The following is a 19902-nucleotide window of genomic DNA, read 5'->3' as shown; positions in this document are numbered from 1 at the left end:
TAAAATGTTGTCGGTCTGTTAGTATTTTCCTCCTTTTATTTCTAAAATAAAAAATAAAATTAAAAAAAAAAGAAATACAGGTGCACATGCCGCAATCCAGTCACTACTCAGGAGACCCAAAAACAGTGTACGGGGAAGTACATTCTTTCCCCCAATTCCGAAATTTTTCTCAAAACTCTGGCGAGCTCCAGTGAAATATCAGAGATACTGTGCTGAAGTAAGAGGAGCTCGGGTGTCACTCGGCAGGCGGAGACAGACTTCTCAGGAATCAACACGGTACCAGTTCCGCTGACCAGTCACTGGAGAACATTCCCCAAAATTCTCTCCTTTCCTGAGTCTCCTGAATATTATTAATTGTCTAGGTGCTTTTTATTATCTGGTAAAAACAAAACTGACTTTGCTTGACTGTTTCTTCCCCTAGAAAAATGGAGGGAGGGTAGGACTCCATTGGAACAATTGCTCCTCTGGACCCTACCTACAAATGATTTCCATCAACCTAAAAAGTTCTGCTCCTGCAATGTTGAAAAAGAGCACCTGTTCCCACTGACTGACTCTAAATTTTAGGACGCCATCATTTCTAGAAACATGCTAGACCTGCTTAGTCCCAGTTAGCCAAAACACAGGGCTAACTTACTGTCCCTGTGGGATAAACGGATGAGTACAGCGACAGAATAGAACAGCTCCACTTTATCAGAAAACTAAACCAATCATCTTACTCTCACATTATGAAAGAAGGTGGAAAAATGTAAACAATTTAAAAGCACACATTGGTTGTCTGTTACAAATGTTTTCATATTATACATATGAACGAATACAGACAAATACATTGAGAGAAGGACAAAATGCACTCCAGGAAATGATTACCCAAAGGAAAAGCACTGAGTTAAAGAGAAAGATAACATATACTATGCAAAGCCCTTTCTTTAGATTATCTGTTTTCAGATAATCTGTTTTATCTGTTTATCTTGCTAAGTAGTTTCTCTTTGTTGTGGTTTGGTTTCATTTGGTTTAATATGGTTTGCTTTGCATCACTTTGCATTGCTTTTTAAGACAGACTGTAATTCAGGCTGGCCTTGAACTCACTGTGTAGCCCAAACTGGCCTCAAACTTTCGGCAATCTTCCTGCCTGAGCCTCCTAAGTGCTGAGATTATGTGTGCCACCATACCTGGCAGCTGTCATTATTATTATCTCCACTTTAAGATGAAGAAAGTAAGACCTAGAAAAATTACATGGTACCAACGAGACATGAACTCCAGAGGTGTATCCCACAGTCTGTGCTGCCGTGTACTGTCGCATGTTACAGGACCACCATCAGAGGGTGTTTCTTGACACGCGCACAGTGCTCTGCATCAGCGTGGGAAAAAGTAGGCGTACTTGACAGGAAGAAGTGCCACTGCCAAGTGGCCCTCTAAGTCACTGGTGTCTCCCGTCTCAGATGGAAAACTTACACCGTCACTTCCCACAGAAACCAAAAATATCCCATCCACAAGAGCCTAGATGAGAGCCTGACATACCCGGTGATAACCACCACGACATATTTGGGGTGTGGCAGCCCAGAACAGGGACACAGGACAGCACCTGCCCCCTCCTGAGGACTTAAAAAGAGCTTCAAGCTCAAAAGCCTCCATCCTGGGGATCCACTGCTTCTCCTAACCCACTCTCCTAAAACCACCTCTAAAACTACAGTCAATATCCAAACCAGCTCTAACCAAAAGAGAAGGTTTTCTTGTCCTGGGGAACACTAGTCCGCTCCTTCTGGCAGGCAAAACAGGTTTTGTCTAAATTGCCCTCTATTATCCCATCTTAAGCAGAAATGCCCACGAACGCTAACACCCACCACATGAAAGAAACATTTGATGATGATGTGTCTGAGACTCACAAAGCCTGGTGTGCAGAGTGGTCAGCAAGTAAGGAAAAGCCCGCTGCAGCGTGCCTACTGGTACTGTAGCCCATCTCCGCCAACCCGGGCTCCGCACAGTGCACAGCTTGCACGCCGGATTTTCCATGGACACAAGTGTGCGGGTGAAACACGCTCCTCACAAGCACAGCATGTGCCCTGCCTGGCCACTGCATGGGCACTCTGTGAGGGAACGGGAACTGGCTCAAGCTGAGGAACAATTCCTGACACCTGGAAAAGCCCTACTGTGAACAAAGCCCTCTACCCAGAAGACCACATTACTGACCTAAGGTTAAGGTGTAATGACTCAGACCCAAGAGAAAAGCTTCTAAGGTGGCAAACAGCAAGGATTGGCGGGAAGGGGTGGGGTAAAAAAGCGAAGCTATTTTTAATGTTTTAGCAAGCAGCTAAGTACTTAATCTCCTTGAGACTGAGAGAGTGCTCTTGTTTATCTGGTCAAAAGCTTTTTTCATTTCAGCTTCTTTACAAAAAGTTCAAGCTCTGTAGTAATTCTGGGCCCAGGAACTGCTATGGACACAAAGAACATGGGTTGTAGTACCTACTGAGTTTTATAAAACTGAATTTTCAGAAAAACTTCATAGGATAGTAAATATAGGATTAGCAATATAGGATTAGTAAATTATCAGAAAATTTTATTCCATAATAAAACTACAGCTGCAGTATGTCCAAATGTCTTTAGAAATGACAATCACTAATACTTTTTTTGTTCATGGTACTGGGGATTAAACCTAGGACTTTCACACTGAGTTACATCCCTAACCCTTTCTTTATTTTTACTTTAAGACAGGGTCTCACTAAGCTGCCCAGGCTGGGCTGAATTTGCAATCCTTCTTCTGCAGGCTCCAGAATGCCAGCATCACAGATGTGTCCCAGCACACCAGGCCGCAATCACTAACTGACCTAACGGCTAAAATAATTGTGCTAAGTCCTTTTTTCTTTTTAATGGAGAGTGTCAATTATATGACTCATTGTCTTAGTTACTTTGCTCTCTTTGCTGAAAGAAAATACCCAACGTCCAGAATTAAGGAAGGGAAGGTTTATTTAGCTTATAGTTTGTGGAGGTTTCAGTCTATAATCAGCTGGCTCCAAGGTAGGGTGGCAGGGCACAGGGGCAACACTTCAAGGCAGTACAAGACAGCAAAAGTAGCAAGAGCAAAAGTTGTGGGGGGGGAGGGGGCGCAAGCCTCTTTCCCTCCCTTATATTGTAAGCAGGCTTCCCCTACCCAGGGGCGTGTAGCACTCACATCATCTCCATGCCCTCCTCTTGCACAGGCTCAGGATGATGCAAAGGACGGACCCTGGCTCCCTGCTGAGTCACTTAGTTAACCTTCTAAACTTCTCACATTAACACAATGAACAATATCCTAGCACAGGAAGGGCATGTCCGTTTCATCCCAGGATGGACAGCCGCTGAGTCACTTAGCCAAGCCCCTGGGCAACTCAAGTTGACACAATGTATCAACCATAACATTCCACCCCTTGTCAACCAGAGGTATTTCTTTAAAGCAATTTCCAGATACAAACACATTATTATCATTTCACAACTAGAACATTATAACACAGGTTTAACAATCCTTAAGAACCAGTATTCAGTCTATCAACATTATGTTACATTAGAACATAACATTTCACCCCCCAAAGACTCATGCACATCCCTTTATACAAAAGGCATTTTGTCCATCTGCAAGAGTTGCCAAAGTCCTAACAATTTCAGCATTGCTAGAAAGTACAAGTCCCAAGTCTCCTCAGAGATACAAGGCAAACTCTTAGTTATAAGCACCTATACAAATGAAAAGTCAAACACTTCCAACATTCAATGGTGCAAAATAAACATTTTTCATTCCAAAAGTTACAAACAGGGGAATACAAAGGAATGGGACCAAGGAAATCCAAAATCCAGCAGGGCAAACATTAAGTCCTGTAGTTCCATGTCCAGCATCTGAGGCAATCTGTGGCACATTGTGAGCTCCAAAGGGCTTGGATGGCTCGCTCCACCCCATAGTACTTCTGGTAGTTTTAGCTCCCACAGCTTCTCTCTTGGGCCCACTTTGCTCCCTCCTTGCACCTTTCCTCAGACAATCCACATTCTTGGCTTTTCCAAACCTCTGCAGTTTCCAGTGCACCTTTTGCTTCACACTCACAGCTTCACATGCTGCCCTCTAGCGGGCACACTGCCTGGCCTCCCAGGCCTTCTGAAATCTAGATGGAAGTCTCTTTAACCTCAGAACTCTTGCATTCTGCATGTGCCTAAAACCAGCACCATATGGATGATGGCAAGGTCTGCTGCCAGGTGGTGCAGTAGCCAGGCTTCCTTCTGTCCTGGCTGTAAGGATCAAGTGCCTCAATCACTGAACACTCTGAACCTGATTCTGAGGAACAAATTCTCTATGATGCCTTCATTCTGGAAGCTGGTGTGGCCGTCACTGCCATTCTGGAACATGGCGCTCTGTGACTTTGTTCTCAAAGTAAAGTCTTCTACCTTTGCAGTTTTGAGGCTGCAAAGGGTGGAGATTTGCTGCTTCTTGTGATACCCTCAGGCCATCTTTTTGAGTCTCTTGTTCTTCCTCAGCAACCAAGATCTCTTCTGCTCTATCTTTACAGTCTACAGCTTTACTGTAGCTTCTTTTCTGGCCAAACTCAACATTTTAAATCACCCTGCTGGGCTCTTTGCTCTTGATTCACAACACATCTGGCTAAAAGCCCCCAACAATAGCCATGCCACAGCCTCAACATTCAACTGCCTTGAAATTTCTTTCACCAGATTAATCAGGCTGCCGCCCTTAATCTCAGTCTCAAGCAGTCTCTGGACATGAGCAAAATGCAGACAAACTTTCTGCCAAGCCATAACCCATATCATCTGCAGTCCAGCACCCAGTGCAATCTTTCTTCCCAGCAGAAACCTCCTGTACCTGGTCTTTATGGGCAGGATTTCTATCAGCCTTCTGGTCTCTGACCAGAATCTCCCATACAGAATAGCCGAAGGCATTCTAGCACTTTTCTTTCAGATGACATCTCCAAGCCTTTCCAAACACTTCCCACAAGCCATTCCCAAAAGCTCTTGAACCACATGATCAGGTATTATCACAGCAATGACCCCACTTCTCTGGTACTAAATTCTGTCTTGGTTACTTTTCTCTCATTGCTGAGACAAAATACCCAACACCCAAAATTTAGGACGGAAAGGTTTATTTAGCTCACAGTCTGTGGAGGTTTCAGTCCGTACTCAGCTGGCTCCAAGGCAGGGTGGCAGGGCACAGGGGCAACACTTCAAGGTGGCAGAAGATAGCAAAAGCAGTAAGAGCAAGATGGGAGGGGAAACAAGCCTCTTTCCCTCCCTTATATTGTAAGCAGGCTCTCCCCACCCAGGGGGCATGTAGCACTCACATAATCTCTCGGCGCCCTCCTCCTGCACAGGCTCAGGATGAGTACAAAGTAAGCACCCTGACTCCCTGCTGAGTCACTTAAGTTACCATTCTAAACTTCTCAAGTTGACACAATATGAACAACGTAACACTCGTATATAATGTTTAATGTAGAAGCATTAACTCTTACTTTGTAGAATGTGCTACATTTTTCACTACTGAGTGAACTATACAAATCTTTAGTAAATACATCTTGAACTTACTTGAAATTAAGATGTAGATAAATGTTACAAAACATGAACTTGAATTTCTCTGCCCATCCTAAAAATACATCCTAAAGTCAAAGGCATATGGCCTTATGCTAAATTTGTCTTAAATACAAATTATACGAACAAGAAGTCAGTTTTTGAAAGAGTAATATGAAAGTACCTTATCAAAAGGAATCCCGTATTTCTTCAATACTGATGGAGAAATCAGTGTCATCTTGTGGCGAAGAAATGCATCACACCCCTGGGAGCTACTTGGGAAAAAACCTAAATAGAAAAAAATACACACAAACAGCAGCGGGTGAATTAAGAGCAAAGGTAAGAGAGTACGCACGAATACATAACCCTCAAGTTTTAGTGTTCCTGTAGAAGGGCCGCTCTGTGCACATATGGATGAGCTCACTACCAAAAACCCTGAGCACTAAAAATCAAAATCAGAATTCCTAAAAATTAAATGATTCATGTTTATATCACCAAAGTGTAAATTTCCTTACAGAGGATTTACCAAGAGTTGCTTTTGCAACATATAAAATTACTAAACTTTAGCAATCAGTTTTAACTGGAATCATATTTGGATTCAATCTGCCTAACACCTGCTACATGGACGAAATATAGAACAGGCTGTGAACGTAAGCGTGCACTGTAACAGTGGCGCCTCGCATCTGACTCCTACAACTGACCCAGAAGCACTCATGCAAGTGCCCAGCATACAGAACAATTCTAGCAGCTTCTCACCTTTCTTCATTTCTAATCAACTTAAAACTGCTACTAATGTACAGCACAGTAGGATAATCAGTTGACAGCAACTAACTCAATCTTTCAAAATAATTAGTAGAAAGGATTTTGAATGTTCCCAACATGAGGAATGATATATTTAAGGTGATAAAAATGCCAATTACCTTTATCTGATCATTACACATGGTATTCATGTAGTGAAATGTCATACATAAATACATACAATTTCTGTCAATTAAAAATAAAAATATATTTTTAGAAGACTGCTATTAACTGAAGTAACTTTTTGGGTGGCACCCATCAGATGCTTGGGAACCTGCCTCACAGCCTGTATGGCAGAAGCATTCTGAGGGGCATCTCTGTGAGTAAGCTGAACATGCAGCAACCCTTCCCTTCAACGGTACAGAACGCACCAAGACTGACTTCGCGCCTGCAGCTCTCTCTAAGGCACACCCTCATTAGCTTGGTGATAGAGGCTACAGAAACGAAAATGTGTGTGCTCAGTGCCCTGACTGTCACTTCCCTAGAGAGCAGATTATCTTCCTCACAGGAGAGAAAAACAAGAAGACACCTAGAGGACAGAAAGGGGAAAAGACAGAGACTCACGGTGGAAGGGCACAGAGGAACAGGGAGGGCACCAGGAAAACACATGCGATGCACGTGAGTAGTGTGGGAAGAACCACAAATGCTCCTCCATGGCCAAAATGAAGGGGTCACTGCTAAAAATGTGACTATGTCCCTGAATGGCTCACTACACACAACCGTCTCAAGAATGTGACCAATGAAATAAAATCACCACCACTCACTAACTAATCATAAACCATTTTAATTTTATGTAAAGAATTTCCCTGGAATATTGTTTAAAATTTAAATTTTGGTTGAGTGGGGGGTTTTGTTTTTTTCTTTTTCAGTTTTTGTGAGACTAGGGCTCACCATGTAGCCCAGGCTGGCCTCCAACTTACAATCTTTCTGCTTCAGCCTCCCAAGTGCTGAAACTACAAGAGTGTACCAACACAGAACAAATAAGCCTTTATTTACTCCATCACAGGGTATGTGAGGCAACAATGCATTTAAAAAATTCAGTCAGGAGCCACTGGAGTGTAAGCAACCATATGCTAAACGTAGTACATTCTTAACCACCTGCACCTAAATTTTTTTTTAAAAGAGAAAAACAAAAAAATTGCTTGACTATAGAAGGATCAGAAATACTATCATTTTCCACAATAAAAATTAAAGGCACAGCTTTGCCCTACACGGTCATTGGATGCAGTCCTCTGCTTATGGCTACTACTTATAATACTAAATACAAAATAAAATAGTAGTGAATGGAAAGTGCCACACTAAAGTAAAGGTCACGCCTACAAATACAATCTTAGCATAAATCTTACACACACAGACAGTGAGGCACACTGGGCAGTTACCAAATGCAAAACTCATGGAAACACTTTCATAATATAATTCAAACAGATTTATCACACTTTTGAAATCTGTAACTTTGTGCAGCATTAAATGAATTAAGTTTTAAATTAAAATCAATGAAGAAAGAAAAGTGTATTTAATTTATTTTTGATATGGATTTGTAATCAGGACGTGAACAATGTAGTGACTGGCCATAAGTTAATTTTAATTGGAAAATCACCAAAGGAAGGTAATTTGCACATTGGTTCAGAAATTATATTTACAATGTACCACCTGAATTATGTTTTATGTCATCTTGGAAAATGTTCTATAACCACCACAAATTATGTACAAAGCATGTCTTAAAATGAACTGTATCTCAAAATACCTGTAGGACCATAAGGCTCATACTCTAGTTCCATGGTCTACAAAAATTATTTTATGCAACGTATAAGCAAGATGATATAACCACAATACTATTTGATATAAAAATAATACTATTTTTAAAGATTCAAAACTGCCCTAGTTACAGAAGGTTAATAAATGAAGAAAATACCTTTGGAATCACCGTATGAAAATAACAAAATCAGATGATCGCACAGAAAAGATTGTATGTAACTAAAAGCTCCACTTAAGGTTGTCGCGAGTTTTTCAAGTCACCAATTACAGAGACAATTCAGCATGGATCAAAAGTTTTGCAAATAATTTCTTAAAATATACCTTTCTGAATTCATGTTTCTTATCAGAGGTCTTTTTTAAAATTTTAGTTATAGTGAACCCTCAAGTTACAACCAGCCTTACCACCAGAATTGTAGATTTCACTTGCAACCAAGGTCCTGAGTTACGACCTGAGTGCTGGCCGCTTGTGCAGTTTTAAACGAAAGACTTGGATGCCAGAAAAGCACATGTAAGTGTACAGGAGTGTCAGTCTGAAGCCAGATGAGCGTGTTTGTGTATGTGATTTCGGTCAGTGCTTTATATAATCATTAAGATTACTGCTATCAAAATGGTCTCAAAAAAGGTACAAAAGAAGCAAAGGAAGGAAGGGGACATAAAGAAAGCAGTTACTATGTTAAAGGAAAGACAGAAACAGACAACCTCAGACCAGTTTTTAGTTCTGACAAGGTTAAAACCTAGTGAGCCAGAAGCAGGTCCCAGTGGGCTACAGACCCTCCCAAGGAGAGAGAGGACACAAAGAGCCAGGTTCCTGGTATTCTTATGGAAGGGGAGGCTCCTTCCAAACTATAACCACCTTCCATTTCATCGTCCCGTCTTCAAGCCAAAGTTGCCAACAGTACAATATGAAATTGTTGTTTCTGGGCCGGGGAGATAGCTCAGTGGCACAAGCATCTGCCTGGCAAGTGCAAGGTCCTGAGTTTGATTCCCAGTACCAAAAAAACAAAAGAAGAAAGAAATTTCATAAAAAAAGAAATCTTTGGGGCTGAGGATTTAGCTCAGCGGCACAGCGCCTGCCTGGCAAGCGTGAAGTCATGAGTTCAATTCCCAGTACCGGAAACACCCCAAAAAAAACCTGTTGTTTCTGGTAAACTAGGCACATTCTATAACTTTTTGGTGAGTATACTAGGAAAGTTATTGGTGTTTCTGTTATATTACCCATATTATACAACTCTTTATTATGAAAAGGTTAGATAAGGGGTGCCTTCAAAATGCATTATGAGTAGTCTTGACTTACAATCAACTTGAGTTACACCCAGCCCCACAAATGAATTGAGTTTGTAAGTCAAGGGCCCACTGTACTTATTTACAAAAAAATCTCTAAAACCTATCATAATTCAATGTTAACTACTATAATGCTCCCTAAGAGGTCCCAACTTATCAGCCCTCTCGCGCTCTCTCTCTCTCACACACACACACACACACACAAAGGACTGTCCATTCTTTTACACTCCTAAGGACCAGGAAGTTCAAAAAAAGAAATTTCTGTGGTGCCCCTCAGTCATGCAACAGTGGCAGCCCCTTGTGACACCTCACTTGGCCCACCAACAAGTAAGATGTCAACTGCAAACACACAGAACAAACCTGGTACATTCTTCTGCGACATCTACTTTTGTCCTGCTGAATCACTTGATTTGCTTTTGGACAGAAACAGACACAGAAGAGCACAACACAAACTGTGTGAGTGTTCAGAATGACTGGGCTCCACTCTGACTGCGCGAAAAGGTTCTGAAGACTGATTAGAGAGGCAGCCTACCCTGAAGTGCGATGCACCCGTGGGATTCTGTATGAATCTTACCCCAGCCCCTCTTCACAAATGCCCAACAGCAAGCCTGCCTGAGCACCAGCTCTCCCCACAAGTTCCCGGTACACACACGCGCACATGCACATCTTCAGTGTAGGAAGTGGCGGAGCTGTTTCATTCCTAAATCCTCATATTTTTAATCACTTGAAACCAGCTTCACCTTGCCCACTTGATGAACTTGGGCTTCAGGCTTGCCGCACAGACTCCAATCAGGGCAACACTCTTGTGGCTTTTACTAGTCACAGAACCAACCAATGCCTCAGTATATCCAGCCATACCATCAACGTGCTATTACGACCTTCCTTACTGAGTTCTTCTGGGAACCTAATGAAATAATCCACACAAAAGTAAGCCTTGGCCAAAAGATGGAAATCTAAATATCCATTAACTGATGGATGATTAAACAAAATGCAGTGCATCCATATAATGAACTATTACTTGAATATAGAAAATAATAAAGTAATGACAGATGCTGTAACATGGAAACACAAATGAAATAAGCAAGACATATAGTCACACATTGTACTACTCCACGTACATGAAACACCCAGAATAGGTGTATACATAAGGACAGAAATTGGTACCTAGTTGCAGGGTGGCATGGAGAAGAGTGCAGATATGGAATGGATGCTTAGTATGTTAGTTTCCTTTGGGGTGATGAAAGGTTACGCAACTAGATAGTTACACGTATGATATTCTAGAAAACAAAACTACAGAGAGAGAAATTAGATTGGCGGCTGCTAGCAGCTAGGGGTAGGGACTGTTTGCAAAAGGACATGAAGGAACTTGGAATATGTTTTCTACCTTGACAGTGGTGGTGGCTACTCTACTGAAGACATCTGTCAAAGCTCACTAAATTGTATTATTAAAAGAGATAGGTTCTTTCGCAATAGGAAAAGTACCAAGACATAGAGGGAGAGAGGAGGAAAGACAGGAGAAAGTAAAGTAAAAGAATTAACGCGTGTTAAGTACATGTACCAATTCCTCATAATGAATGTAATCATTATGTACTGCAAACATGTACTAATAAAAATTATAAAACAAAAATCACAAGCAAAAAAATTGGCTTTACTGTAAGCAAATGTTATCTGAATAAATCTAACCTAAGAAATTATTAATACTTTTTAAATTGTCTTAGAATGAGTAGATGTAGCAGAGCGTGGTGGCCCCCACCTGTAATCTCAGCACTCAGGAGGCTGAGGCATGAGGACTGCTGCAAGTTCAAAGCCAGACTGGGCTACAAAGGGAGTTCAAGGCCAGCCTAAACTGCATAATGAAGCCTTGTCTCAAAAAGACAAAAGAAAAAAAAAATAAATACATAAAAAAGAAAGGAATGAGTAGATGTAACAGTATGTTCTGTCCTTTAGATGAAAAGTTCTTCACATTGTCACCTGGTTTGTATTTTATACTATATTAGCTACTACTAAGGGATGCTTTTTAAATTCCAACCACATGCTGCTTTAAACCACCAAAAATTTCAGCCTTGGGGAAAGATTTTAAAAACCAAAGTTCAGAGACATTTTATTTGGTATACAAACACCAACTGCGAGAAGGTGACAATAGTTATTAACCACTTAGAAAAAGAGGAAGAAAGGAAAAATCAAATGTGTAAATCTACTTCCACAACAGCAAGAAGTTTTACATAACTGCATCTGAATACAATTAAAATTTACCAAAATATGCTATGACAGAGTTTTTATAATCGTTTTGTAATGTTTATATAACTTATGTACATTGACAGTAGGATAGTTTCTTCAATAAATGATGCTGGGGATGTGGAGGTATAGCTCAGTGGTACAGTGCTTCCATAGCACACACGAGGCCCTGAGTTCAATCTCTAGTACTAAAGTAAATAGATAAATATTTAAGATTTAAAAATAAATGATGCTTGGAAAACTGGATATCCACACACAAAGAATAAAATTAGACTCTCTCATCGTATATAAAAATCAACTTAAAAAAAAATCAACTAAAACTTGACCCACACTTAATGTGAGTCATAAAACTATAAAACTACAGATAGAAGAAAATACAAGGAAATCACCTAAAGGCATCATTCTTATCACTTAAAGGCAACTAAAGGCTTTTTGGATAAGACCCCCAGATTTTTTTTGTTTTGTTTTTGTTTTTGTTTTGTTTTTGTTTGTTTGTTTGTGTTTCGGTACCAGGAATCGAACTCACGACCTCATGCTTGCCAGGCAGGCGCTGTGCCGCTGAGCTAAATCCCCAGCCCCAAGACCCCCAAATTACAGGAAACAAAAGCAGTAACAGAAGAATAGCATTACATCAAAGTAAGAAGCTTCTTACAGCACAGAAACAATCAAGAGTGAAGAAGCAACTTACAGAATGGGAAAAATATTCATCTAACAAAGGAATAATATCCAGAACATAGAAGAGTACACACAACTCAACAGGAAAAAAAAAATCTAAATAAAAAAATGAGAAGATCTGAATAAACATTTCTCAAATGTACATATACAGATGGCCAACAACAGTACATGGAAAAAAATGTCCCCAGTACTGAAAACACACAAAACAAAACAAAAACGGCAAGAGATTGGGAGGCAACTCAGTGGAAGAATAGGAAGCCCTGGGTTCAAACCACAGTTCTACAAAAAGAAAAAAAAGCATATGTAAACAAACACCCAATTTCACTATTATTGAGAAAATGTAAACCAAAGTCACAGTGAGGTATCTCCTCATCCCAGCGGGCACAGCTATTACCAAAGAGGAAAAAAATAAATAAAAGCAAGGATGTGAAGATATAGGAATCTTTATACACTGTTTGGGGAACGTTAGTACAGCCAAATACAAAACGATAATGAGGTTCCTCAAAATACAAAAAATAGAACTACCATACAATAAAGCAGTAACACAATTTAGTATACAGCCAAAGAAAATGAATTTACTGCATCGAAGAGATCCTTGCATTCTCATTATTTCTTTTAGCACTATTCAAAATAACCAATACAGAATTAACTAAGGTATCCATCAATGCATGCATGGATTTTTTAAAATATGGTATTATACACACACATACACAATGGGCTATTATGAAAAACAATGAAATCCTGTCACATTTGTGATACTTTAAGATGGAAGTGAGCATATTCTCACTCATGGAAGCTAAAAGTTACCTCACAGAAAACAGTAAGTAGAATAATGGTCCTTAGAATGAGGAAAGTAAGGGTAAGGAGGCTAGAGATTAGCTAAAGGCACCAAATTACTTCTAGTGTACTACAGCACACTACAGTAACCGCTATCTACAAGAATTTATATTTCAAAATAAGTAGAAGAGTCCAAAGTTTCCCAGTACACAGAAATGATAAATGGAGGAGATATAAATTGTAATTACCTTGACATGATCACTACACATCATATACATGCGTTGACTTATCGTACTGTACTCCATAAATATATAAAACTATTGTCAATGAAAAATGAAAAATGAAAAACATGCAGCTAATATACAATACGAGGAAAATAAAACAAGAAGATGATATAGGAACTTGTTTCTATGGGAATTTCTTTCATAGATACAGGTATAATATTTGCACATAAAATTTCTTGGTGCTTACTCATGAACCAATGAGGTATTTTACATGGGAAGGGAATCTTTTATGTTTTACCTATGTCTCTACTTGAGAGGTTGACATTAGAGATTCACAGCTGGCCTCTCTGTGTTTCCTATCGTTGGTGGAGTGGTTGGTTACCCAGGACCAGAGAGATTATTTTCTCTACCCAGGTTCCACTCTACTCCAAGGGTCCTATATTTCATTGATATCTCTACTGACTATCGCTACTCGGCCTTTGGCTAAGATCAAGTGTAGTATCTCTATTGCCTGACAGAATTTTCTAGAAGTAAAAGAAAAAATTCACCTTCATACTGATCTTAGGATCAAGAAACACAGTGCTTCTTCTAAGCAACTACTTTATATTTTTATCTCCTGAACATGGTGTCTTATATCAAGAGCAAGTTCTTTCTATTTCAAGCTGGTTGCAGAAAACTCAGAGCTAAAATTTTCACTCAGTTTAACAGATCAGTAGGCTACTACTCAAATGGTTTTTTAACTTCATCCCTGAGAACGTTTTATTTCTCTTCTCACTTTTTCATCCCTTTACGTAGTATATGGACAATAAATGTACACATCAACCAGGGATCTCCAGGCCAACCACACTGAGATCAAACAGGCCAGGGTCAAGCTAACCTGGCTGTCTAATCAGCCCCAACCTCACACTTCAAATCACAGAAATCTCCATTTCCCTACAAAACTCCTGGCTAGTGGGCATTCTCTTCCTACATTCTTCCTCTCGGTTCTCACAGCCACTTCTCGGAACTATCAGGAACACAACTGGATATAAAATATCCAAATACACTTAACACATACAGAGATATCACAGATATCCAATTATGAGAAAATTAAGTTTAGAGATTGTCTCATTATTCTTAATGTTGCCCAGTAGATTATCAGATGCAAATAAACATACCCTGACACACCACTCATTGATCTCCACGCCTAAGGCATGTGTTAGTCATGAAGGCAAAGGACATATAATTGGTCTTCTTCATTTTTATGTCTTACAGGGACCTTTAAAATTGATTATTTATAATCAGGAGTATTTTATTTATATGCCTTTCAAAACCAGACATTTTAATATAGTATTTTCAGACCATCCACTACATGAATGCTTAAGGGAATAATATTTACCATTTTGAGAGCTACTAAAAGTAATTCCTAATTCCGCAAGTATGAAAAAAGATCAATTTAGAATCTGTTCATAGAATTAAAATGACATTTATTTCTGCCTTTCTACTCTCTTGATAACAGTGGCTCATAATCTGTTTGGACCAAAATTTCTTAGGGTATTCAATGATGGCTTTCTAGAGGTCTGCATATATGCCCTACTTTGACATTACTTCAGGAAATGCACAGAATGCCTGCCTGCATTCCACCCGCAGATCTCCGTGCAACAAGAATCCCTAAAAATCACTCTGAGATCCTCTACTTAATAGGTTTTTTTTAAAACTTCTTACATGTTTGCAGTACATAATGACTGCAGTCATCATGGGAATCTATAGGCTTAAACTCAAACAGTACTAAGGGTTTAAAGGAGAAGAAAAAACAAAAGCCTGAGCATGTAGTTCAGGGCTAGAGCACTTGTCTTGCATGCACACCCATGATCCTGGGTTCAATCCCCAGCCAACCTAAAAAAAAAGTATCCACTCATAAAAATGAACTAAATGAACCCTTCATAGCAATGATTTTTCCATTCCTTTTTACTGAACACTTTTTTTAAATAAGATGACAGCCAGACACAGCAGTGTGAGTCTATACAGTCCCAGCTCTCACAAGGCTAAGGCAGAAGATCCCTTGAGCTCAGAGTATGAGGCCAGCCTGAGACCTCCTCATATAAGCAAACAAACAGGATCTAACAAATAAACTTTCAAAAGAAAGAATACAATTTTTAAAAATAAATAAATGAATAAGCTAATAAGTCTGTAAGCCCAGCAGACTTGAAGCCGGAGAATCACTGCCAGATTCAAGGCCAGCCTGAACTATATAGTGAAACCCTGTTTCAAAAACATAATGAAGGGGCTGGGGATTTAGCTCAGCATCACAGTACCTGCCTGGCAAGCGCAAGGTCATGAGTTCGATTCCCGGTACCAGGGGAAAAAAAAAAAAACATAATAAATAGGTAGGTAGGTAGACAGAGATAGTACTAAAGCTAAAGTATCTGTTACAAGCATTTATTTGTATCTAAAAGAATCAACTCACTTTTATTATAATGTTGTTTAAAACAGGAATCTTGCTAATCATTTGTACTTCCAAAATTGGTTACACAAAATCCTAAATCACATACTTTTCCTAGTAACCAAAATTGTCACCAATGTAAATCTTTTTAATTTTAATAGCATTTTATTTACAAAAATGGAAGACCTCTTTTACAAAGGTTTTAGATGCTCCCAATTTAATCTTTATTTTGCTTAATATTATAACAAAGATACTGTCCTATTTCTAATACAGATGAGACTTAGACATTTGAAAACTTAAATCTCCCAACTTGTCATTCATGATTTAACATTGTACTTCTATTCTCTTCCATATTTGCAATTCAATTGTATCTAACCAAAAATTAAGAAAAATGTAATGGCATTATAGATGAACATAACACATATAAAAACTACAACAATTCTCTTGAGACTTTTTATTACATTTATGTCTATATAATATTGAGAAGAATATGTGTAAATGAGAAAGCAGCTGAAGGGCAAAATCAAACTTCAGGCTTTATTAGACGCAGGCCTAATATCTTCCAGATAAAATACTTGTAGGTGCCACAGTCAATCAAGATTTCAATAGAAACCCCAGATGAAAGCAATCATGCATAAAAGGCAAGTGTGATAATTACGATGTGCAGACGAGATAATGGGAAATATCTGAGCCCACTTTTCATTTTATGTATCAAGTGCTGCCTTGACCTAGACATTCCATAATGCTCCATCACATTTACTACATTATTTTATCATTTTAATTATTTAGCCGAATTCAATTAGTTTGGCTGGCATCTGGTCAGTGGATACAAATCCTCCACTCTCTTATAGGGCCTTTTGCCTGTTTTGTTCCTCAAAATAATGCTGCAAGGCAGCTTTAAAGTTCTCGTTCATCTTTCAAGTTCACTAACCTCTTACTGATTAAAAAATTGGCACCTATTTTCAGACAGTTTACTCAAAGGACTAATAAGCATTTTATAGCACATATTTTAGTGTGACTCAAAACTGCGAAGTTTACATTGGCTTCATTTTAAAAGTTCTCTGGTGGTAAGGTTAACAGAAAATGATAGAATTATTATTACAGAGAGGACAACTCAACATATAGCTTTAGCACAAAATTCCCTGTCTACGTATTTAAGGATTATGGTAATCATCTTCTAAGCTCTGCTCTAATCTATTATCCAGAACCAGGACTCATCCACCTTAATATTCATGAAAATAGTTCCTAACAAAGTTCAAGACTAAAATCACATTGCTATTATTACCATAATGTATTACATTTAAAAAACACTAGAGCTTTATAGTTATTAGCCTGCCAAAACTATAATAATGTTTCTTGCAAATGTGATACTGTAACAATTCCTTCTAATATTCTCCGGTAATCTGGGGAAAATAACTTTTAGATACCATTAATATAGTATCTAACCCTAAGAATAGGGTTTCTTAGTGTCCCCATTTCACTATTAAATGAAATCATATAAAATTCAGGGACAAAATTATTTTCCTAACAGAAGGTAAATCTAACACACCAATGAAATTTAGATCGGTGTCTAGCCAAAAGAGCACTTCTCACTCAGGATTCAATCCTGTATAAACTCATCTTGCTCATCAGTTACCTCACAAATGGAATTCAAGTAAGTCACTACCAGCCTACATCCTGTGGGCAGAGTGGCTGGCAAAACAGAAGACAAGGATGGTGTGGTATGGGTCTGAGTCTTCTCCCTATGTGTAATGCCACCTGCAAAACTTTAGGAGGGAGGAAAAGTAAAGAAGGTGGCTGCTTTTCTGGGCACTCTTTGCATACACAAGCAGACGTAGGGTAAAACCAGCAAGAGAGCTACCAGAGGAATTCTTCATTCTGACCCTTAAGATGAAGAAAGCCATAAAAAATTAAAATGAAAGTTGCAGTAAAGTTAATCTTGCCAGTTCAAGAAGACATATGCTCATATGTAACAAGTTACCCACAACATTCACATTAATACTTCCATGAGAGGAGTGCCAGGCTCAATGGGCCATAGGAAACTGCAGGTCACAGGTGATATGACACAAGCTTTCCGGGAAATGATATCGAAACATAAAAAGCACTCATAAAACACCTCATGTGAGATACTGCGAGCAACAAGGCTCTTTGGAAAGATATAACTTAAAGAAGTAAAACTATTATTGGCATAAATACTTTGTACGTGATAAAAAATTGGAAACTGCCAAAACAGATTAAGTGCCATCACTTCAAGATTATGCAACAGGAAAAATATTCACAAACTAACATTGAAAAGATTAAAATTTTTCAAATTCAGAGAAATATTAAAAGGACAGTAACGTCAAAAGGATAAAATTAACAAAGTGATATTCTACACTGCAAAATGTCTCAAAAATACAGATGCTATCAAAGTGAGAAATGGAAAGCAAGTTTTACCTTGAGCTAGTCTTTCAAGTCGTTTTCCATGCTCCGGGGGTATAGCATACCTAAAATGATAAACACAAATAAAAATTTTAAGTTTATAATTTTTCAGTAGTACCCTAAGGGTATCTATTACTAAATGTCATGTAAAAGAATTCAACACCAAACTCCTCTGAGATGAACTGACTAAAGAGTAGAAAAGCAATCTGTACCAAATGGAAGAAAAATTAACTTTTAAATTGCCTATCTAAATGTTCCAGTTCTGCCCTCAAATACATCTTAAAGATTAGGGAATAAAGGTCCAGTAAACCACTAATCCATAGGGACATCCTTGCCTAAGCCCAGATTCTCTCCTAGTTCTCAGAGCACTGCAGCACACAGGGCTATTTGTGGGAACATGGTTTGTGTTTTGAAGTTGGGTTCATTTCAGCTTTTGTTTTCAAGAAAATCTGGGTTACTGTCATTTTAACTTTTAAAATATTTTTATTGACAAGCAAGATAAAGTAAAACATAAATTATAAAAAACATTTGTATTTCTCCCAAGCCTGTCTATAAACATTTGTAATTTTCAAATAGGTATTAAACAAAAAGCTACCAGACTTGACCAAGGATGTAGCTGAGTGGTAGAGTGATTTCCTAGAATGAGTGAGGCTCTGAGTTTGACCCCCAGCACTGCAAGGTGGGAAAATCAGGTATAGAATATAGAGAATTTACAATTTAATAATAAAGACCACACAAAAAAATCCTTTTTTTTTTTTTTTTTTTCAAAACATTACTAGCCTTAAAAATGTAACATCTATTTATTTGTGATTATGAAACTCTTCAAATCTTGATTATAGTAATACTTCACCCCTGAAGATATTACTACTCATTTCTAACCCCTACTGTTTCCATAAGTACAATACTTGAAATCATGTACTGTATAGTTATTAAATTTTAACATAATAATCCCATAATATGGTATATAAATCTAATGTGTGTGTGTGTGTGTGTGTGTGTGTGATTACGGCAGATTGAACCCAGGGCACTCTACCACTGAGCTACAGCTCCCCCAGCCCCTTTTATTTTTTAATTTTCATATAGGACCTGCTACATTGCCCAAGTGGAAGTTGAACTTCAGTTCTCCTCTGTCAGTCTCCAAAGGGCTGGGACTGCATGCATGTACCACTTCTCCTGGCTGTAAATCTAAATTTTGAGGTCATTTTTAATAAGGAAATTTATAGGTATTTAAAAAAATTCAAATGATTGCTTAATGTTTTAAGTAAAAATGATATACTTTTTGAAGACCCAAGTTTCCTATGATTATCAGCTCCATATAGTAAGCATTACATTCTACAGAAGTAATTTATCTACATGTACTTAACATCACACTTGGTTTCACTTAATGCTACCGATAATGTTGGCAAAACTTAGTTGGATCTGAGGCAACTCACTAAAAGGAAGAGGCACTGCTTTGAAAGCACTGCTAATGAAATTATTCCAAATGAACAGGTGAGATAAAATTTTAGCGTAACTAAATGACAATAACACAATGTATATATACATAAGGCTGCTTTTTCCCAGTTTTAATCCCTGGTTTACATCACAAATATATCCAGGGGAAAAAACTCAAAACAATACATCCATCCGAGTCAAGTATCACCTCCCTCACAACACACATAAACACATATGCACACATGTTACATACATATAATGGGTGTGTGCTTCCCCATAAAGGGCTGGATGTAAATGGACATATTTATATATCCAGATTCATTTTTCTAAAAAAAAAAAAAAAAAAAAAAAAAA

At 38.5% G+C, this 19902-nt stretch overlaps 1 protein-coding gene across 1 annotated transcript in view; it reads right to left on the bottom strand.

Annotated features, from left to right (window-relative positions):
- Positions 1–19902, bottom strand: part of Kdm4c (lysine (K)-specific demethylase 4C) — a 354066-nt gene that overhangs the window by 244449 nt on the left and 89715 nt on the right. The window contains exons 6-7 of the mRNA XM_005388674.2: positions 18130–18179; positions 5711–5814 (exon numbers count right to left, since the gene is read on the bottom strand). Of these exons, the coding sequence (XP_005388731.1) occupies positions 5711–5814; positions 18130–18179 (154 nt within the window). The remainder of the gene's footprint in view (positions 1–5710; positions 5815–18129; positions 18180–19902) is intronic.

The sequence above is a fragment of the Chinchilla lanigera genome, unplaced genomic scaffold, assembly GCF_000276665.1.
Source record: "Chinchilla lanigera isolate Chin_1 unplaced genomic scaffold, ChiLan1.0 scaffold00033, whole genome shotgun sequence".
Classification (NCBI taxonomy): domain Eukaryota; kingdom Metazoa; phylum Chordata; class Mammalia; order Rodentia; family Chinchillidae; genus Chinchilla; species Chinchilla lanigera.
This window is presented reverse-complemented; position numbering and strand designations above follow the sequence as displayed.